Here is a 22,790-nt window from a genome sequence, read left to right on the forward strand (position 1 = left end):
TCTGTCACGAACATGGGATTTAGTGCACGTCGTTTGCAGACAATCTGACTGATGCCCGGCTAACGAGCATCAAAACAAACGATGGAACCATCTGTACCTACATGATACTACATTATATCCTTTGGTAAATGAGGTACCTATTGCGAAATAAAGTAACCAGTAGAATCCAGCTTTGCGTTTTATTCAAAATACAGGGATGAAAATAGGTAAAATCTATCAAAATCCACAGACAAGCACATCACAGTAGGTAGGTACTAATATTATAATCCCGAAAGTAACTGTATCCGCCAAATAACAGAACCGATTTAAACAAGGTAGACACAGATAGCCTACTTTTTAACTGGATGTGGGAAGTGGGAAGTAATTCTAAAGTAATAAAAGCCTTTAACTACCGCTATATTAACTGTATTATTCAGTAAAAGGAAGGCGTTATGTTTTTATTATATAAAGGAAATAAGGATAACTTTGTGATCTAACGGAAGAAAATATGATATGCAAAACATTACACTATGAGTAACTTATGGTTCTTCATATTCTCATGAATAATCAAAGAATCTATTGTTATAAAAAATCTCTATGACTAAGACAATTGCCAGTAGCAGTAGCCGAATGAGGAAAATTCTTAGACGTTTTATAAGAACCAATTTTTTTTTTTATCAATGTTAAAAAGGTTCTACTAATTTGTCCATTATTCAGCACTACCGAAATCTTTTTAGTGTGGGTTAATCTAATAAAACTTGCCTCATCTAACTTTTAGATTACCTACTGGCAACTTTTATGTTAGGTAAATGCGATTCTGGTCAGATACCCGAGGGACACAATCAATCGCTTTTGTCTACGAGCTCTTATAACACTAGATTATCTAAACCAACTTTATTAATGAAACTAAGTCAAGACTTAACTTGACTTTGTAGGTACCTACTCAAAAATCTATAATCTCGAAAAATCAATGCTCAAGAGAGACATCCTTAACCCAGTTACCCGTCCAACACGATACCTACTTCTAAATAAGACTGGCTGTCAGATATTTTTGCTTCGCAGAAAGACTCGCCCGTGGAGAACAAAATGATTAGCTCAGATGTCATAACGCAATATCTCCTAAGAAAGTAGCGCGCCAAAACGCGGGTGCACGGGAGACGAAGAAAGATACTAGCTTCGTCCTTATAGGCCTTCTTTGGAACCTGCCCATTCTTTTCAAAACAAAATCACCAATCTTTGACAAATATCTTAAGGAACCCGAATGCTTAATAGTAACTGGCCATTTTGGTCACGCCTACCGTAACTTGACGTACAAGAAGGCGCCTGACCAACCTGCCTTATGGCATCTCCGCTCATATTTCCTACCTCCGTAGACTCAGCAGATGAAACTAAACTTGATTGACTCTTAGAACTATCTTCGAGTAATATCTACCTCCATGTGTGGGGTGCACGCTGAACAGCAAGCAGGGCTCGTCTCCCGGCTCCCGGCAGCAGTCGAGCACATCTCGACAGCTCGTGTGCGGCGTCACCGGCACGTGAGTCGGCGCCCAGCCGGCGCCGCTCTCGCACCACACTCGCACTATCATCTGTAACATAAGATAAAGTAGGTAAAGCATATTTTGAAATAATGTCATATTTCGTGTCTTTCTGTGGTAGATACGAAACCTGCTCAACAGACTTTGGCGCGGTTTACATGCGTTAAAGTGACTTTTCTCGTACGGCACATCGCTGCCATGCCGCGAGAAAGGACCTGAAAGTTTTTATAGGACTCTTTAGTGGGCGCCTTTATTTCGGTGGTTGAAAATAGTCGTTGTCTGTACTGAGCATTATTCAACAATAAATAGATTGAGGTAGGTTTAGACCTATTTTACCTAAGGAACCCACCCCGTTCCAATTCTACTGATGTTTGGCATGATACATCGTGCTAATTAACCACAGCAGAATAGCAGCAATGTATTTGTAGCTAGATTACTTGTCATGAACATTTAGTAAGGATACCAATCGACATAGGAAGGTACGATGCCAAAGCTATCTGGTGTAGTGTTAGTGATTAGTCGCAATACCAAAGGCATCGAAAATCTATTGTTCAGCAGCACATAGGTCCTTGAGGCACAGATATACCTAGTGCCTTGGGGCATACATGAGATGTGGGGCCAATTCTCTAATTGGGGTTGGATTCTAGTCTTATATACAGGGTGGCCCATCCATCATCCTCCGAGCCTTTTCCCAATCATGTTGGGGTCGGCTTCCAGTCTAACCGGATTCAGCTGAGTACCAGTGCTTTACAAGAAGCGACTGCCTATCTGACCTCCTCAACCCAGTTGCCCGGGCAACCCGATACCCCTTAGTTAGACTGGTGTCAGACTTACTGGCTTCTGACTACCCGTAACGACTGCCAAGGATGTTCTAAATGTAATAAAGGTTGATGATGTGAATGATAGTATTGTTGTTTTATAATTCCGGAGCATATTTAGTGTCATATATACCTACAGGGTGGCCCATCCATAGGCGTCCAAAAGAAAAATTTAAAAAATCTCTGAACATACATGGGGTCGATTCGGATACCCCATAGCATAGAGCTTCTAAATTTTTCTTTTGGACGCCTATGGATGGGCCACCCTGTAGGTATATATGACACTAAATATGCTCCGGAATTATAAAACAACAATACTATCATTCACATCATCAACCTTTATTACAATACATTCATTATTTTACTGTCTTTTGTTATATTACCCAATTGTCGACGGAGAACAATGATTTGAATAATAATATTAGCATTTATGGTACCGATATATAAAAATAAACTAATCAGTCTTGAAACAATCCTAAAGAAAATTATCTTGTATTTCTAGTATAACAAATAAGACCCGATAAGAATAAAAACAGTTTATCAAAGTAGCTCCAAATGTATGATGCCTACAGAAATGACATGCTTTATTCATGGGTAAATGTCGTTCTGAAATCTATATCCCAGACAAGAAAATAGTGCCGCCAGCTCTTTCCTCATTCATTACTAGCCTTACAAATTAGCATTCACATTAGTCATAGGATGCAAAGTGTCCGAGGGCGGTAGCAGACGGGATTTCTCTATCATTTGACTTTCTACGATACTACTTGTGAAACAGGAACCCTTTGCAGGGACACACGCGAACTAATCAAAGAGAAATTGAAAAACTCTGTAAGTTTTGCCCGTGAACGTTTCTACGTAATCTACCTAAGATTAAATCAATAACATACAACATCAATTTAGTCCTGTAATAGTTGATGATATTTTTGTAGGTACTGTGGTTTCGTCACAGTAATTCAGAATTGAACAGATTTTTCGATATTACAGGAAAGACAAATAAGAGAAACTGTGTCACCTACCATTACCTACTTACTATTACTATTATCTATTTATTTACTTCAAGACATTCTTAACCTGGATATACTTTCATAAACTTTAAGGTTTAACTTTAATCTATGAGCATTTAAAATGATAATTAGCCCCACAATGAGAAATTTAACACCCAACTGCAATTCAAAACAATAGGCGCAAAATAATGTGCGTGATAATTCACATTCTGATACACCATAAAACCTTTATCAGATGCAAGTTCTCCTAAAAGGGAACACGGTCCTTATTGCGAACACAATTTGTCTAGCGCCCATTCATTGGCTAATTTGATCGTATTCAGTCTAAAACGCACTTGGAATTCTCAGAATGTAAGTCCAAGACTTGTGTGGTTGTAATGAATTCAGTGCGTATTGAGAAACAGTTATTGTGAGCTGTATTAAATAAATACCGGTGTGTTATGTTACAAATGTTGTGGAACGTATCTTGTCTTGTCCAATCGTTTCAACATTTCATGAAATGGTTGGTGATATAATTGAGTGGCTGTCTTAGAAAATATTTTTCTGACTTTAATGAGCTGTGATTTTTATGAAATGCCGTTTAAAACAGCGTGTATACTGTATGTAAGTAGTACCTATACCTATTTATATTAGAGCTTTGTTGAAATGGTCTTAATAGACATTTTATCTCTTTGTTAAACAACTTGGACGCGTTATGGCAGTACAAAAGTGCTTACAATTTTCTACACGGTCTGCCGCTGCAGTAAACTGTTCAAGTTTCCTTAGAATTGGAATTTGCAATTCTGATATATCCCGCTGTCCCACTTCGCACTGAATTTTTATCCCAGTTAGCGGCCAACCCTGGAAATATTACAATAGCTTACCACACCGACTACATAATATCCTACGTTTTCAAGTCTAACTATGTATTTTGGGCAGTTCCATGGATACCTAAGTAAGAAAAAAGAGTTTCGTAAAAATAATTATAACATGAATAAATTATCTTTTAACATGAATAAACTTTTTTTACATGATACATTTTGAAGATACATGATTTAAAAAAAAATCAAAAATACATCAACGACCGGCAACATAATTTCTCGAAGGAAAACTGATAGTTTGAACTATTTATACACAACTAAAAAAATATAAGGGAAATCGCATTCATTGTCCTCAAGATCGTCATTATGTAAGGATCATCTGCCTTTTGTCTACTAAGCCAATTTGGAACAAATGACTTCCTCTTGGGAGACCACTTGGGATATACTCTAACAGTACTTATCGCAATTTGTGGCTCGTACGCTAAGTACTTAATTAGTACAAAAGAATTTGGGTCATTTACGTATCATTAGAGATAGCCGAGAACCCCAGACTCAAGTTTATTATGAGAAAGAAAAAAGTTTTTGCTAGATTTTTCTCGGGGTCTTTTTATTCGAGAACTAGCTGTTGCCCGCAACTTCGTCTGCGTAGGCAATATAGAATAGTCAAAATACTACTTCTACTTATCCCGTAGGTGCATTCTTTCACGTGACAGTATAATTAGGATTAGCACTTAGCAGTCGCATAGATTCATTGATCAAGGTTGTGTTGTGGATGTGACCATTTATCTAAACAAAAGAAGTAAAGTTTGTGACGTTGTGAATATCTCTGGATCTAGTCAGCCAATTTGGAAAATTATTACGTATGGTGCGTAAGTAATTTTCACAGGAAACAGTTATAATCTATGTCTATATGCTTTGAGTCTGACAAAGCTGTCATTTGTACATTTTGTGCAGCTGCTGCGACTAATCAGAAGCCAGAAAGTCTGTCAGTTTCACCATGGATATCGTCTTGTGTAGTGAGACTGGATTGAAGATAGGTAGTCGCTCCAAGCAAGATATTGGTACTCATATAGATTCGGTGACTGGAAGGCAACACCAACATAGTTGGGGAATAGCTGGATGGATGATAAAATGAGTCATCATCATCAGCAGGCGCATAGGGTAGGATAGTTTCACTACTGGGGAGAAACACTTGTATGACGGGGATTTTCTGTGCACTTACTCACTATGGTAAGGCTGACCCCACCTTAGGCGTGCGCGATCCTCGGACGTGTGAGTAGCGCGGGCGTCGCGAGCACGCTGCATGAACGTCGCGTTTTGCTGCCCTGCGGCATGTGTGAAGAGTGCAAGCGACGCGCTCGCGGCAAGCACGCGGCGCTCTAGTTGTGTTCTTACCCCTTCGCCCGCTATTCCCGCCGCCCGCTAAACGCCTTAGCAGTTAAACGTCAAGGAGAGCGGCGCGTGCGCGACGCGAGCGCGCTGTAGGTAAATGCCGCAGGGCAGCAAAACGCGACGCTCACGCAACGCGCTCGCGACGCACGCGCGGCGCCCGCGCTACTCACACGCCCGAGGATCGCGCACGCCTAATGTGGGGGAGGCCTAAGCCGGGACTCCACCGAAATGTTTGCATTAGTTCACGAATAGGCTAAATGTACGTATCTGTGAGAGTCCACTTCATGTGTTCGTACTTGAAACCTGCAGTTTTGCCAAGATTTTCAAAATGTACGCTTGCAATTTGTCATTTCTTGGTGGAGCCAACAAATCGAAAGAAACATAAGTGTTGTATACTGTTCGTCACTACCGCACACCGGGAAAATTTCGCTCTTGCGGAGGACGTTTATAGTATACCATATTTTTTGTCACACAGGACAACAGTAAGTCTCCACCGAAACACTTTCAAAGATCTGATGAACGAACAAATCAGACCTGACTTGGTCACCTGGGGCCAATCAGAGCTCTATGAAGCGATCATATGCTTTGGCTCCTACTGTTATTGTGGTTTCTGAAAATTTATTCACCTCATTCAACGATGAATGTAATTCTGATGGTACTATTAAGAACACTTGCTTAGCGCAGAAGCTGACGTTGGCAGGTCGACTCTTTTGACTTCTCGAATAGGATACCATTGGTTTTTGTGCAATGCACACCTGCAATGCATGCTGGATTAGGATAGGATACAGGTGGATAGGATTTGCAACAGCAAAAAATTCTGTCTTTGTGATTGAATGACATCAAACGTAGTTTTATATAAAAGGTGTTTTTTTAGACTTGGCTCGGGTCTTACTGAGATTGTTCGTAATCGTGACCAGTGTATTTGCGATCAGAAGTTGAAAGTAAGCATGTCTCTGGTATGCGACGCACAATTTGTACGTTTTCAGACGCATAAAGCATTTTACGTGTGTATGGTATCAAATCGAGAAAGCTCCCATTTCTTATCTGCACTTTGTATCTGGGCTTGTTCTTAAAGCTACAGAATCCTACATTACCCACCTACCTCACGCTTAGCAGCGCTTGCGAGAGACAGATCCTCCTTTCTTCTAGGATTAAGTTTACATATTTTGCATCAGAAAAAATAATTAAGGTCTACTTAATACTACTCACTCAAAGTAATTTGTTTTAAGGCCACCACATTAGTGGAAGATAAGCTAAACTATGTTTATGAAAAAATCCTGATATGAACTCCATCTGTAACTTTAAATGATAATTAATTGTTATACTAAAGTCATCATTTTTGACATAATGTTCAAAAAATAATTTAGATGGCACCGTTTTAAATTTGGCTGAGAACTATTAATTTTCCTTTCATCAAGGTAATAATTATAATTGGATTTTGATGTGGCACGGCAAACTGACAAACACTATTGAAATGACTATCGAAAAATTACACTACGTGTTAAAATATGGTGAATTACGGAAAATACATAACTCCATCTGTTGAAATAATAATCCTCTATAAAGAATGTATGGTAATTTATTGTCATTTACAACCTCGCTCCTTTGACAAATTTTATGTATTTTATTTAACACAGATTACCACAGATGGAGCTACTTTAACCTTGGCTAAACAAAATTGTCATATTTTTTTTTTCTTCCGAAGTTACTTATGAAGGTGTGATTTTCTGTGTAAAGGTTAATAATAGGCCGATCAACTAATATAAGTACAACATTCAAATGTACAGTTTTGACAAACAGATTGCGTGTCGTAATATTTTACATCTTGAATTCACAAAATTAATCATATCTTTTGATAGAGTGAATCGATTTCGATGAAACAAAAACTAAGTAATACCCCAAGTTACGTAGAATTTTTGTATATAAGCATTGTCTGCATTGAATTCTTAGATTTTACGTGAATCCCGAACGAACAAACAGATAAACAGATAAACAGACAAACAGACAAACAGACAAAAATGATGGAAATGGGTTCTGTTAGTTATCCTTTAACATGCTGGCTATTTTTTTTGTCAATTTCTTCAATGTACAAAAATTACTTTTCTACAGATTTATTATATGTATAGATATAGTTACAATAAGTACTTACATACATAATATTTATATACTATGGGAATTCCTCTAAATAACGAGCACTTGTCTATTGAAGATGCATTTCCTATTTGAACACATTATCCATTACGACGGATCCCAAGAACATGAGGAAGCGACTCATTTACATTCCAACGATAATTTGTGAGATTTTTTGTAATTAGCACCGCGCTCACTTTCCATGGGATGATGCGATTACACGCAAGGGAATCTTACAAGTGAATGACGATAGGTCAGCAGTGTATAATGGCAGTCTTAGGTATTTTAGTGAGGTTATTCGAAAATCCTATATAAAACTTTAATCTGTACGCTACCAACTCATAGCTAGAGAAAAGCCCCAATAGTGCAAGTCAAAACCTACACAATTGAGTTTTGCTAACTGCACGAAGTTGCTTCAGTGATTGCTTTCAACAGCATTGCATGCTATTCAAACTTCCTCTTTTCATAAACAGAAGTAGTTCCATTTGAAGTGACTTCAACGAATACCTAAAATCACAATATTTCAGAGGAAAATGTTTTTCGAAAAGCTCCATCTGAGTGATCGAAATTGGAACGCTCTGGTCGAATTTTTTTAACCTTCATTCGAGAAATTGAATTGACCCAAGTGTAGTTTGCTTTCAACGACCTCTTCATATAGAACTAACTAAACAAAAATACGGTGACAAAACTTTGTATGTATTTCTCATTTCTATGTATCTGCCTCGCTTTTCTGGGCCTAAGGAAACAGATAAAATGTAACTCACTAGCAAAAATGTTTTTATTTATTTATTTCAAACAGCTAATTTTATCATTACAGGCAACCAACCTAATACGACAACTGAATAACGTATCTACAACAACCTTAATTTCCTTCAATTAAAATAATATAGTAGTTATGAGCAAAATAGTTATTTAGCAAAAGTAAATTGATCTCATTAACCGCACATTTAGCTATCATACAAGTTTTGAATACATAACAAATGACCCCAAAAAATTTAGTCATTGCGGAAAATTTAAACTTTTTCGGCAAAAACTCCAGCTATTTCTAGTTTTAGGCATTTTGTCTGGTTCGTTTCGTAGTTTTCGTTTGAATTTCGGAAAGTTTTATGGCTTGTTTTTTCTAACATGTATCACTGTCAGCAAGTAATCAAGGTATACATTTTGTCAGTACAGTTGTCGACTATTTAACAAACTGAATAAAAAGAGCACCTAAATTAGCTCCAATGTAAACTTTTGCTTCCTATTATATTAATACATATTGCTTATTATTTCTAGTATAATGTAAAGTATATTTATAATAGAAATAAACACTCTATTTCTGAAGTTCCTTGTTTATTTTGTCACTAAAAATAAATTGAGGAAAGAGCTGGTCCATTGTAGTTTAACGCTATTAATGTTAGGGTTTCCAGAACCAATTATGATCCGTGCACTGTTGTACGTTATTAAGCGCAATAAATGTTGAAATATTAATAAAAGTTACTTTCTCTCGCAGCGCAAGTATATGTGAAACCTTTTCCAGTTTAATAAACTTTGTACCAAGAACTAAAAGTCCTTTTCTTTTAACAAAATTGTAATAGTTACCATGATCGGCTTCAGTGCTGCCTCTGCAGAACTTTTAGAATTGAATTGAATTTTTAAACTCTACATCCCATGTAAAACCAAATACGACTCCAACGAGCAATAAATATTCAGCAACCCTTTCCAAGTTCTATCACAAGAAATTTTATACATGAGAAGTAAAATTGAAGGAAACTAAGGAGGACAGGCAATTTACAAGGAGCGCGCGATATGGAGGCTCCGCTAACGAGTTGCGAACTACACTGCAGCGCCACCTGCACGGGAACTAACGGAAAATCACATTATTGGAACACCTAACCTTATATGTAAGTGCAACGTCACCAATAATTTAAGTGACAGAAAATTTACCCAGAACTCGTGGTCTGCTACCAAAGTTGGCCGCAGTAATTTGAGTAAATATTTATGCACTCCAGTGTACAAGTTGAGTACTCGCATCCTTCTTGAGTAGTTAGAGACTCTTAGTTAAACATTTAATTAAAACTAGCAATTTGTCGCGGTTGCACTCGTGTACTAAGTTTTACTTCTCACCTGGATAATAACCTTCAATATTGATTTTACATGATTTTTTTTTTCTATTGAAGCGTAAGAAACAAGTAACCAAGTCATATTCACATTTGTTTGGAAACGTATAATTACTGTGAGCTTTCTAAGTTACAAGCTGATATTTCTTTTATTCTTATATTAATATTTTATGATTAGTTAATTTTAAAGTCTTTTATAATGACAATGCTATAGTGAGCGCTATTCCTAATGTGTGGTGTTCCGAAGTTGGCGACAGTAATTAGAGTAAATGTTTATGCACTCCAGTTGTACAAGTTGAGGACTCGCATCCTACTTGAGCAATTAAGAAGTACCCAAGTCAAACATTCGGTTACAAACCAAATGTACATACGTAATGGAGACTTACGTAGGTATGCATTATATAGTTATTAGGGCAGTAAGAACTTATGTAATATACTTAAGTTAAGTTAGTTTATAAGTTTTAAGTTCATGTTACATTTAATGTAGGTACCTATGTAAGTAGGTATCAAGTAAGCTTACTTAAAGAAGTTACTTAAATAGTTTTTGTTATATTTAGTGTACATAAGTAGGAAAATATTTCAAACAACATTAAATATCCTATATAGTAAGCTCACCGTGTATTAATGGCGTCCACGGCCGATTTCGGCCACGGCGGCTGTTCTCATTTAAGGAGATCAGCCAGCTGCGCAGGACATATTATAGTGCACGAGCATTTGCGCAGACACAGGTGCACTCCCTATTCCTTCACTCTCATAACCCGATGGGACGGCAATCCGACACGACCGGAAAGAGATCAGGCGCAGGACCGACATTAACGTGCTCTCCGATGCACGGGTGAGTCAATCACCAACTTCCAGACTACGGGCTGCTTTGTGAAAGTTTAAGAAAACCCACAAAGCGATTTCGGCCCGACCCGGGAATCGAACCCGAGACTTCGAGCACAGCAGCCGCGTTTGCGACCACTAGACCAACGAGGCAGTCGAGGCAAGCCGTGTATTATCGTTACAATCAACAATACAATACTTTCAGTTGTGCATATTTTATACGTAGTTTACAGGTAAATGCGTTCTAACCACGTTCTAACATTTCATTTACGATGCTCTACGACAAAGTTGCATGATAATGGAAATTTTATGCACTGTTTACTCCTAATATTAACGTCTTAATAGGTTCAACATACAACTCAATTTTAGCACAACATTAAGTGTAATACAAATATTATTTTCATGCACTCTATTACATTTATAAAAAACACATACTACGGAGGAAAAGTCGTTCCAAATCCTGCGTCAAGTCTATACTTACCTAAAATGTTCAACTAATTGTTGAAACAAATTAATCGTTTCTTCTGGACAACGTTTTACTATTTTCTTTTTTCATTTCATTTCCAAATTCATCAACGGGCTTTTTAACTTACAAAATACATTATTTAACAGCAAATGGTAATCGTTTAACTACAATTTTCTTGAATAAAAGCCACAACCTTCTTTAAACATGTTCTAGAGATACATCTATATAATTAAATAATTCCAAGACAAAAACCCTATTAAAACGCCAGTATCAACTACTAATTACCTGATATTTCTAACATTATAAGTACTTAGAACAAAAGCCATCGTAAAAGGTGCAATGAGGATTATAAAAAAACGCATAAAACAATAGCCCGGGGCTTCCTGTGGCATTTAAAATCAGCTTAACCTTTGTATTTTTTTAATAATTTCGCGCGCGATCCCTTCACAAGACCAGTGGGGATTATATAGAACGGTGACTCATAAAGAGAGCTTTATTTGTCGAACAGAAGGAAATAACGGATTAATATGTCTTGCATATTTAACGAATTTAACAGCTGTAGGAATGAGCTTAACAATTTTAAGTGTGGGAGATATTTCTTCAATAATAAATCTTAAACACATAGCTTCCTGGCATTAATCAATAGTCCTATACAATAATTTTTAAATGTGAACCGAACCTTATGACTTCAAAGTCAAACAATGGAAGATAACTTCGTAGTTAATGTTTCCGTTATAAGTAGAAATGGAAATGCTAACAGCAACTGGGTAGGTGGAACATGTGGGAAGTAGATATCCCCAAATACCATAGGCTTTAGGCATAACCCACGAACATTTCGAGCGAAAGCTATGAAGCATGCAATAAAACGACGATCAAATATCTATAAACTACTAATTCTTGAGGCGAAATTTCAATGGGTGTGGTGGCATTCATGACACGCTAGAAACTCTTCCTGATCTACACGCTGCAAGTATGCAGAATGGTAATCATTTGTTTCGGAATTCAATAAAAATTATTCAGTTAAGTTCTGTCTTCAAAGGTGGTAAAACAAATTTAAAATCTCATTTCAATTTTGTTTGGTGGTATTAAGCCGTTCTATTCTTATCCTCCCATTCTATCCCAACGGACATTCAATATGGATGATTGACCTGTTATTGACGTAGGATCTTTTAATCAGCAAACGCACACGCTACCACTTAACCAATGAGGCAGTCATAAATATTCTTATAATGTTTTATAGCAGCTACAACAAATACTTTACGAACCGTCACGGGCCGTCACCGTCCGATAGTTACAGACCTCCGTTCATTGTCTTAAAACATCAATAAATAATGTCGGCCTAGGCGATTCTTTATACGACAGAAGCTCCCGTATTATGTAAAGTCCCACCTAATCACTATCATCTATGAACAACTGTCCATCTGTCCGTCAGTCAAAACTGAAAGAAACTTATTACCTGCGAAGAAAACTTTTCTGCATTATAATCATCTGCCAAATGAAAATGATTCTTGTTTTGATCTAGTAGAGTTCAATTTGAATGTTTGTTAATTTCGTGTCGAAATAAAAATCGAATATGGGATACATAGAAAATTCCTTATATTTATGACTCGATATGTTGCAACAATTGCAGCTTTCACAGCAATAGGAAGGCAAAGTATGCAAATACTCTTACAAAATATTTTGATGTAAAACGTTCATATTTGACTGGCATGATTTACATCGTCGAGGTAAAAAGTACATAAGCGGTTCTTGATTCATTTGACTACATGTTAATTAACTATAAGTAAAACAACAACTGACATTTAAAATTCCTAGAAACAGCAGATAACTAAATAAGAACACACCTTATGCAGAAAAACTTTACCTTAACGAAGACCACCGTACAAATTCAGGCGAAGAACTAAATAGTGTCTGCGAAGTACTTAATACACAGAAAAACTTCCCTGCTAGTCTGTCGGCATTCAATAAGCGCTAGCTTCCTTTATTACGATAGCAATAACTCTGCCAGCTGCCCGGGGCAGATGCTGGCGTAATTATTTCTAAGGGGTGACTGGCGTTAAGCAAATTTCTCATTATATGTTAGTGCTAGCTTTTGTGTACGGTGTTGCCTGTGTACATTGTGTTTCATACAGGTCAAGCTGTAATTTATTAAAAAGAAAAGCCCTTTTAAACATGTTGTTTATAAACATCCATATTTAGATTCCTTTCATGTTATAGCAGCTTCAAAAAATATAGCGAGTAAGTATATGTCCCTATGCGTAAAGGTTTGGAGGTAGGAGCACCATTATTATTCTAACGCAAGATTACACCAAATTGCGCAAAATGGGACTCACCGGAATCATTTTTGGGGGACATGTGTGTTTCCCCCTCTAGTGACCGCCACGCCTGAAACAATAAGACGATTACGTAAATATAAACAATGAAGAACTCTAGAAGGTATCCCAAGGTTTTGAGGTTTACCACACGCACGCCTAATTATACTTAATACTTATGTCATTTGATAGATTATACCGTATTAGGTGAATATTAATACGTGGACGTAAAAGCACATGTTTAATTAACATAATCGGATTTCCTTTTGTGCTTGAATAACATTGTAACAGAAACCAATAAAAGTTACATTTATGATATGAATAGCATCGACATTAATCCCAAGCCTATGCAACAATGAATATTAATAAATCTTTTTGAAATATTTTTCAAAACATATAATATGATTTTTCTTTACAAACAGAAACTATTTAAAAAAAATTATAGTTTAAGTATATTACAAAGTTCCGATAGCCAAGGATAAAGACGTAAACGCAAATGCTTAAGCAAATTATAAGTTATGTGTGGCGTGGCTGTGGTGCACAACCGGTTGTGTGGCCCGATCTTGATCTATAATCATAGGAAGCTGGCTACCGTTGGACTACTTTCTTTCGTTGTACATACTACACCTAGTTAATGTCGACTACTGTCATTACCTATGCACTGTTAAAGAAATTATGTTTAACGGTTTCTTCGGGTAAGACCTAATATCGTCCCTTGGGGAATCTTATGTTTATTTAGCGCGAGCGTTCTCAAACTTAGAAGTAACATTTATTAAAATGCTTGACATTCACGTAAGCTTAAACTTTACATAGGTTGATACAATTAATAAGAAATAATTCGTCATCTATTGTTACATCTTTCGTGTTTGAATCATATTCGCTTAGTCGCAAGTCGGGCGTGGGTCGACTCGAGTCATTGTTTGTCCCCGACCTAGCCCCTGAATAATAACCGTATTAAAATCGTAACTAGTTTATCAAGCATACATCTCGTTGTAACAAACCTTGGCATGCAGCATAAATTGTTTTTAAGAAACTTGACAACGCACCTGGATTTAATGAACTTTAAAATTATTACAACTAATGTAGGTCTTTCTCTTACATAAACTTCTATAGCAGTTATAAATTAAATAAGTAGGTAATTAAAGTTCTTCTGCTAACTCATTTCAAGTGTAAAGTTCGCATTACTTAAAGACATTTCAGTGCACATAAGAATTCAAGGAACATATCTCGCGTGCTAAATATTCATACATTCAAACCGCAAACGCGCCGTATGAACGTGTGGGTGTGACATAAAACGCGTTATTAAGATTTCAACTCTAAAGACAAGTCGGCATTACAGAACTATGTAACTAGTGGTCTGATGTAGGCGTGTTCAAAAGTACCAATAGTTGTCATAATGAAAGTGCAGTAATGACAGCAGGAAGAGTGTCGGGCACACTAAGAGATCCAGTCTCATTCCGAATGCATACTGGCTCTTCAACAAAATGACATGTTTGGATATGCGCTTTGGTGTCCCATTTTTATTGCAAAAAGCTTTTACTAATAGTCATATTCAAGTCACAAACGCTCCACTATGAATCTGCATGCGTATGTTATAATTTGGAATTTATGTATTCTTTACGAATAGACCAACATGCAATATTTTTACCGCATTTAATGATTTTAGGGTCACATCTGCACGTCATGTCGTAATTACGTTTGGACAAAACAACAAGCAGCGTCGCATACGCCACGCATATTTGTTTATTGTCAGAACGTTGAATGGAAAGGTGTGAGGTGTTAAGTGGGTATAGTTGTGAGTTGTGTAGAAACGTAGCGCGAGTGAGGTATAGCGACCGCTCCGGTTAGCAGCGGCGCCATGCCGGCGACGTGACGGTGACGATACAAATTACATTCAACATCTGAATGGCAATGACGTTAGGAATTTCTGACGGCCAATTTGTCTTTTGCCGTACCGGAGCGAAGCCGTGGTGCGAATGCAACACAATAACATTATAATACAAATATACCTACGGCACCTTTCATTCACAGTTATGGTCAAAAAGCTCTATGTTGTACATTCTGTAATTGGAATCCAGATACCGTTTCTGTAAGAAGAACTTCGTCGGCTCGATTAAGACACGAAGTCTGAAATCCCAGTAGATAGTTTCGAAGGAGCAATATTGCAAAATCACTACCCATAGCTGTGGGTCTGTGGTATAGATAAAATTAATTAGATATCTCCAATATTCAGTAGGACACCGAGATTCAATCCCTTATAGAGGAAATCTATTTCCACAGAACCGGTCGCAGTGGCCGGCGGCTCTTTATTAGCGCGATGCCTACGGGAATGACAAAATCACTGGCACGGAAGGGACAAATTGGTGGTCGCGTGGTTTCTGGAATGCTTATGGGACCGTTCGATAGTTGTGGGGTCGCGTAATTTGGGCGTCCCACGCGTCGTTCGCAGGCCGCCGTCAGCGTGAAATATTTGGTAGCGAGCGGGCGCGGTGGACCGATTTGCATACAATGAAATAAACCGACACAATCGAGGGTGGGTCCCTCGATGGAAAGCTTAGCCTTCTTGCTAACAATTCGGAAGTACCGTTCTAGTGGCATCCGATATTTTATTTAGAATATTTGGGTCGTGGTCCGCTGGAATTATCAAAAGCAGCCATCGATACTAGATATAGTAGAGCACCAAACTTGCCGCTTAAACGTTCCATATTGCAGACACTTCAATAAAACTTTATTGAGCTCTAAAACATAGATACAGACCGTTTCAACGCTTAAATGGTTAAAATATTTCACGTGTAAATCGGAAAATCCGTGTACACAAAATGGGTGCACCATGATCATAAAATAATATCCTTTCTAAATTGAGACCAACTTCACAAGAAACCTCTAAAAATATTTAAAATATAATAAATAACGACTAAAAATATTTGGGTATCTTACTTTTTAACCTAAAACTTAGGCTTTTCTCTTGGGATTAATATGGGATAGAACCGGGAGCTATCCTTCACCAGCCATATTTCATAGACACCCATTATCTGCTTATCATTATTGTCATTAAATCACGTTTCCCAATAGCCGATAATCCCTAGTTCCGGGCGCGAGTAATCCTACCACTCATCAACAGACCACCCTGTAAACGGGACATTATCGTTACACGAATAGGGATTAACGTCACAAAATGGCTCCTTGTCGGTGATTCAAGTACCCTTTGTATCGAGTATCGAGTACTTTAAGAACGACGAATTTAAATTGCGGCCATGAAGGCGTCTCTTTTTTATTGGAATCGACTTGGAAGGTTCGCACTTACCACCGGTGCGTTCATGTCGTAAACAGACCTTGTAATAGGTGTTTTTGTTGCACACGCCTCTCGTAGGAAAAAAGTCGTGTTTACTTGTAGCTACCGCTGAGCTTGGATGTACTTACATACCGAATACGCACTACAAGTACCACTCTATTTTATATCAATACATGTCGTCTTCACTCTTTAACAGTTTGTTCTAATTGAAAAGCAATCGTAGATATTGCTAGCGTTGCTTTTGACATAGATCTCGTAAATACAACTGATCTTACTACACCTCTAAGTTTGAGTAGGTATAATCGTTAATCGAGAAAAAAAGAAATTGAGTAAGTACTGGCTCACCACAAGACATGACCTTTCACATCCATCTCACTGGGCTCGACTGTTGACAGACAACTTGAAAATCCTTTAAATCGTGCAGCAATGTTTTCGAACTTTTTTCTTTAACCCTATAGTTCACGGTCATCGGCTGTCCGGGGTAAGTTCGTGAGTGAATGCCAAATGTAATTGGTGGAAACGGCATTTAGCATGTGCAGCAGAGGCGCGGGATCTGCGATACTTACGCCCAATCATACTGTCAATCCGTCCGTCGGGCAGGACGCCCGTGGGAACACCGCCAATCGATAAACAGGATAATAGTATTGGACTTTACATGTTTTTAAAGGGTTCAATTGCAATGAAATTGCAACGCAGCTCCATGGGGTGATGCAGTTTTGAAACAGTCGAACGACGGATTTGTCGGGTTATTTTCATTCCGAAATTAGCGCAGTAAACAACTGACTCATAATTTCTTTTGATGTGAGATCAAAAGAGAACAAAAGTTGTTTTATTTAACTTCAGTTTTATGCCTGAGATTTAAAATAGTTGTAGCTGTAATACAGTAACCAGTCCACATGTCATTTGAACATAACTAGAGCACTTGTTCGACAAATAGCTTATATAACAATTTTAATTGACTGACAAGCGGTTGATTAAGTATCTTGCGTTATTCGATTCTGAGTCGTATCTGCATAATTTAGTAATTATTTTTAGTAACAAGACAGCTCATAAATATATTGTACACGTGTCTTTGACACGGTCAGATGGAGAAATCAGCATTTTGATTCGAATGACAAAACTTTTTGCTGTAACAGCATTTCTGGTAGCTACTGACTGAACTATAAATAAATATTCAACATTATTTCATAACATGTTAGATATTAAGTGTGTAAATTAGTTTAATATGGCATTTGCAGAAACGAAATTTTAATACCTATTCTGCAATAATATATAGGTATCACTAAAGCAAACAATAAAATATCTTTGTACGTATGAATAACATTCATCAAACAATTACTGCTAAGTATTACATACATACGAGTATTATTATGTTGTTCATCATTACGTCTTCGCTATTAACATCAGTACAAAGTTTCGTGCCGAAAATATTCTCAGGCATACAAAGACGTACATCTTATAATATTTTCAATGCCATGTACTGTGTTATTATGTTCAAGGCTGTAGATAAGGCAAAGGCAATTCACTTTTTTGTACACAAAGAATTCTCAAATAACATAACGTGTGTTATCGTGCGAACTTTTTGGTAATTAAACATTTAGGAACAATTGGAATAATTAATGCCCAGTATGTTCTGTTTAATGTCTTAAAAATGCAATTTTATTCACAAATATTTTAATTGCAAGTTACATGTCGCTGTGGTATAACAATTAAACGTTATGATAAAAGCTTAATATACACAGACAAGACCCTATTTTCGTAAACCTCCAAATGCCAGTGCAAGTATAATTGACCATTCCAGAAGCTGAATTAATTCAACAACATAAAAATCAGCCGGAGGAATAAAATACGTATATGTATAGAATATCACATAATTTGTAAATAACAATTTGATCGTCTGCGGCCTCACCAAGAAATGTAGATCCAATCTAAATACTTGTCTACCCGACCCTTTGAGAAAACAGGCGTGATGTAACGCTCTAAATACTTAAATGATATGAGGATATTATCTTAGTGTACCACGCTAACAATAGAAATAAATGCTCTGCTAACCTTTGAGAGCACAATGTGGGTTACAATATGAAAAAATATACCGCATTTTGTCTGTACGTAACATTTTGAAGCTAGAACCGTTCCCATTCGGCTGCACTGAGGTTAATTTCATGCAACATTTATTTTACGCTTTTGCTTGCAAAATGTGAGCTTTTTGAGCTTCCTTCCTTTTTCATTGGAAGCATCAAAGAAAGGAACGCGTTGTTATTTGTTTTAATTTTGCACGTTTTTTTTTGGCTATTAGGAGGTGCGGTGCTTATATAATATATTCAGATTAGTTACTAATATGCTACACATGATGTGAGAGTCATTCAAAATTTCGTAGAACTTTATATTTTCTAGAAACATTTAAGGAACAAATTGGGTATGAATAACACCAGGGTAGCTCGTATCGCTAATTGAGGAAACATTCAAAGTCTTGCCCAAGGCCATCACACTGGCAAATGAAGGCAAAAACTATGAGTTCAAGGCACTCTACATGACTAACAATATTTGAAAAGATAAAAAACAAGATCAAAGAACATTATTTAAAATCAGACTTCACATCAATCAGGGAAACAACCCACAAATTGATGTGAAAAGATTTTATCTAAATTACTCAAAGAACTAAGACGCGTCGCAAAAGCAATTTCTCAAGTCTTTTTCAACTGGCAGCATCGTCGAATTCGCTCTATAGCAAAACTGACAAGCAATTCTCAGTACATATCGATCACTCTCGAGCCCCACAAAGCGATAATTGTTCACAATCCTTGAATGGAACACAAAAACTCACATTATTAATTTTATTGTATTCGAAACGAGATGTCGCCTTGAAGACAAGATCATTACACACACCATAACCATCAAGAGCTGACCTCTCGTAAGTAGTAATAAAACGCTTCGATTACTAAATGCTTAACATAGGAGAAGTCAAGAAAGGTCAAAGTAAATTGGTGGCGCTACCCGAACTTCACTCTCCCACAAACCCATTGTGGAAACCGGTTCCAAAGAATCCGCCTTGCGTCATTTAGCCACGTGTAAACATTTTAATTGATGATATGCGGAAGACAAAAAGCTTTGATAGCGATCGGCATTTTGATTCTGGTTCAAGTATGTAGATATCTTTGGGGCTTCGCAATAAAAAAAAAGTTAGAAGCGAAGCGCTTAAAACAACGATGTCGTTGGTTGACCGCAGGAAGGTAGCTTCATAAAACTGTTCTGAAATAATATCAAACAAACCTAAGTGAAACCGCCAGCGCGTAACAATTTGCACTCAATTATAGCGGACGACAAAGAATTGGTAAACATGGTAACGAGTTCTACGAAAAGGGAAAATGTCGAAAGGTCCAGCCAACATTACCTATTCGTTTTTCACAAATGTACAAGGGTTATATAACATGAAACCACAAGAAAAAATTCTTACGCCTCATATTGCGTATGCTTATGGGGCGACTTTATTAAGTCCCGCTATAGAAAATTATTGTTATTAGGTTAAGTTGTAAGTCTGGCATTGTTCCTATTAAGAGCAATTTACGTATATTACCGAGTAATTTAACAAGTGTATCAAGCAACCTACACTCCTACCGTTCCTCATTATGTTGTCGTCTAGATTTCTTGCGCAGTAAAATAAAATTGCGCGCAAAATGGGCGTGAAATGCGCGGTAGCGGATTTATATTAACGGCATTTTACAATTGAATTAACTCCATTAGTTACAAACGTACGTATAATGTCTATCTTTTGCGCCCATTATAAAATTAATGTAATGTTCGTCCATTTATTGGAATCCAATCGAAAACCACTGACTCGGCACTTATGTGGTTTTCTCCTCTGAATATTATAAGCATTGTTACATGAAAATACGTTTTATGGCTACATTACGGCTTTTATGGCTTTATTTTAGCAAAATTACGTCGTGTTTTGAGGCTAACATTAAAATTTAGGTATGCCTGGAGGAGCTTTTGTCTTGGAAGTTTTATTACGCACTTTGTTCATTCATATAACAAGTAGTAGACTTTGGTCGTCGAGCATAAGGTTTATGTTATGTCGACCTATTTCCCAACATCTAAGCATCAATTTCTCTTTGTCATTGATAATGTAGAAATGTCGGCACGTTGTTAACCCTGTGTTCGAAAGGTAGGAGTGGACACAATAGTAGCACCTGTAGCTGTAAGGCAACAACTCGGCAGCTTTATGCAAGTGATCGGACATTCAAGATATGTATCGACAAAGACATAAAAGCCGCGATAAGTAGATCGTTAATATTTTGAAGGTTTGTTTTATTCTTACTTCTTTTTAATACTATATCTCTATATAACAAGTTAATGGATACTCCATGAATGGCAGCCATCTGGTGGTCGTTAATTATGTCATGGGATGGACTCGACATTCCCTCGCATGAATAATGGAAATCGCATGGGATTTATACATAAACATCATAAGAATATCGCGTGTTTTCCTGCTTGTGAAAAGCTCATTATACCTAGATCATTATAACACGGATACAAATATATGGTTTTGGCATGAGTGTATAACTCAACCACCATTTAAATACACAAATTCGATATTTGGATTTCAGTGTTAATGACATAATGATAATTACTGAACATAGACAATTAGCTCTCTCAATATGTACAGAATTAATGTTAAATTGCTTTTAGTAAACATGTCCCATATTTCAGTCATTTTGCGGTGAGTAATTTATTATAATAGTGACCAATTACGTTAATAAATCGTGACACTGTGCCCTTAGGTGACGCTATAAAAACCAAACCTGATCGGTGAAGCAGTCGGCAGCCGAAGATTTCGAAAGGAGATTTTATGGTGTATACTAGATAATATTTTCACATTACTGCATTTTATCAGCCTCCGAGATCTCTACCATTTGCGGTGATTGCTTCAGTCAGGTACACCATAAATACAGAAATCTAATTTACACTAGAAAGGGCAGTGAGCCACGGACTTACAAACGTGTATCATGACGTCACGAGCGTCAGTGCAGGCGTGAATTGATTTAAAATTAGAATGAATCGTACAGATAGTGATGATCGATGAGTATCAATCGGTAGGTATGCTATCGACACATAATTAAGGGGCAATCGATCGTTGCCTGTCGATAGGCACGCTCCGCTTCGGTCGAGTGCGATTGACGAGTTTAGAACGACATCGATTTCAACTTGAAACGTTTGATTCTTAAAACAAAGCGAAGTAGAGTACATGCGACGTACTCGTATACACTCGTATGGCACCAAGATGATAAAGTCCTCAAATCAATAAGGTCATGAAAATGAGTAGGTACTTCTTTCATATATTTTCGCCTATTTTAATCTGTCATAAATCTGTCTGTCCCACAACACAACAGTAATTTTCTTAAAAATAACACTTACTTCGAATCAGCTTCTATTGAATATCATCTAACACCACTGTCTAAATGTTTTGATTTAAAACATTGATTATCTTATAATTTACGGACGTTATCAACACGATCAACGAGGTCTTCACTTCGGTCACGCTTCTCGTAAAATCTGAAGCCCATCCAGTAACTCTATTCGTGTGACGGCGACCGCATTCGATACGTTCGACTCCGACTTGAGAGATGGAGCTTGTAAATCTGTCAACAGCCAAATTATAGCCACGCGAGGACTCCATGAAGGGCCCTTTGTGAAGTCGTGTGTGCGTGCAACACCCATTCGTGACGGATATTTATAACTTAGCACATATTCTAAATTGCATTGATATTTCCCTATATTTTCTTCATTTCTCTTTTCAAACTGTATCTGTAAAGCGGACGCTTGCAATGTAAATGAATTTCAGTGAACTTTGTATCATGTAAGCGTGGGTTTGACACTAACACGCTAGCTAGCCTGCAAATTTCGTTAAAACAAAATTTGGTTAGTTTATACATTCGAGAAATTTCCATCTTCAATTAAGTTTTCCGTGAAACGCCATTTATGTGGGAATGAGTTAAATACCTTTTCACAAAAAGCCATTAGTCATTTTCAGATAAAAATATCTAAACACGTATAGCAAGAGGAGTTCCTGCAATAAGCAAAATAAATTGATATCCATCGTTTACTAAGACTTGTGGCCGACGACGTAACAATAGTTGT

At 37.2% G+C, this 22,790-nt stretch overlaps 1 protein-coding gene across 2 annotated transcripts in view; it reads right to left on the reverse strand.

The window, feature by feature from the left end:
- Positions 1–22,790, reverse strand: part of LOC110378740 (apoptosis-stimulating of p53 protein 1) — a 262,519-nt gene that overhangs the window by 213,376 nt on the left and 26,353 nt on the right. For both annotated transcript variants that reach the window (XM_064038435.1, XM_064038434.1), the window contains exons 2-3: positions 13,382–13,433; positions 1,412–1,565 (exon numbers count right to left, since the gene is read on the reverse strand). In XM_064038435.1, coding sequence (XP_063894505.1) covers positions 1,412–1,565; positions 13,382–13,390 — 163 coding nt within the window. In that variant the 5' untranslated portion in view covers positions 13,391–13,433. The remainder of the gene's footprint in view (positions 1–1,411; positions 1,566–13,381; positions 13,434–22,790) is intronic.

The sequence above is a fragment of the Helicoverpa armigera genome, chromosome 16 (assembly GCF_030705265.1).
Source record: "Helicoverpa armigera isolate CAAS_96S chromosome 16, ASM3070526v1, whole genome shotgun sequence".
Taxonomy (NCBI): Eukaryota; Metazoa; Arthropoda; class Insecta; order Lepidoptera; family Noctuidae; genus Helicoverpa; species Helicoverpa armigera.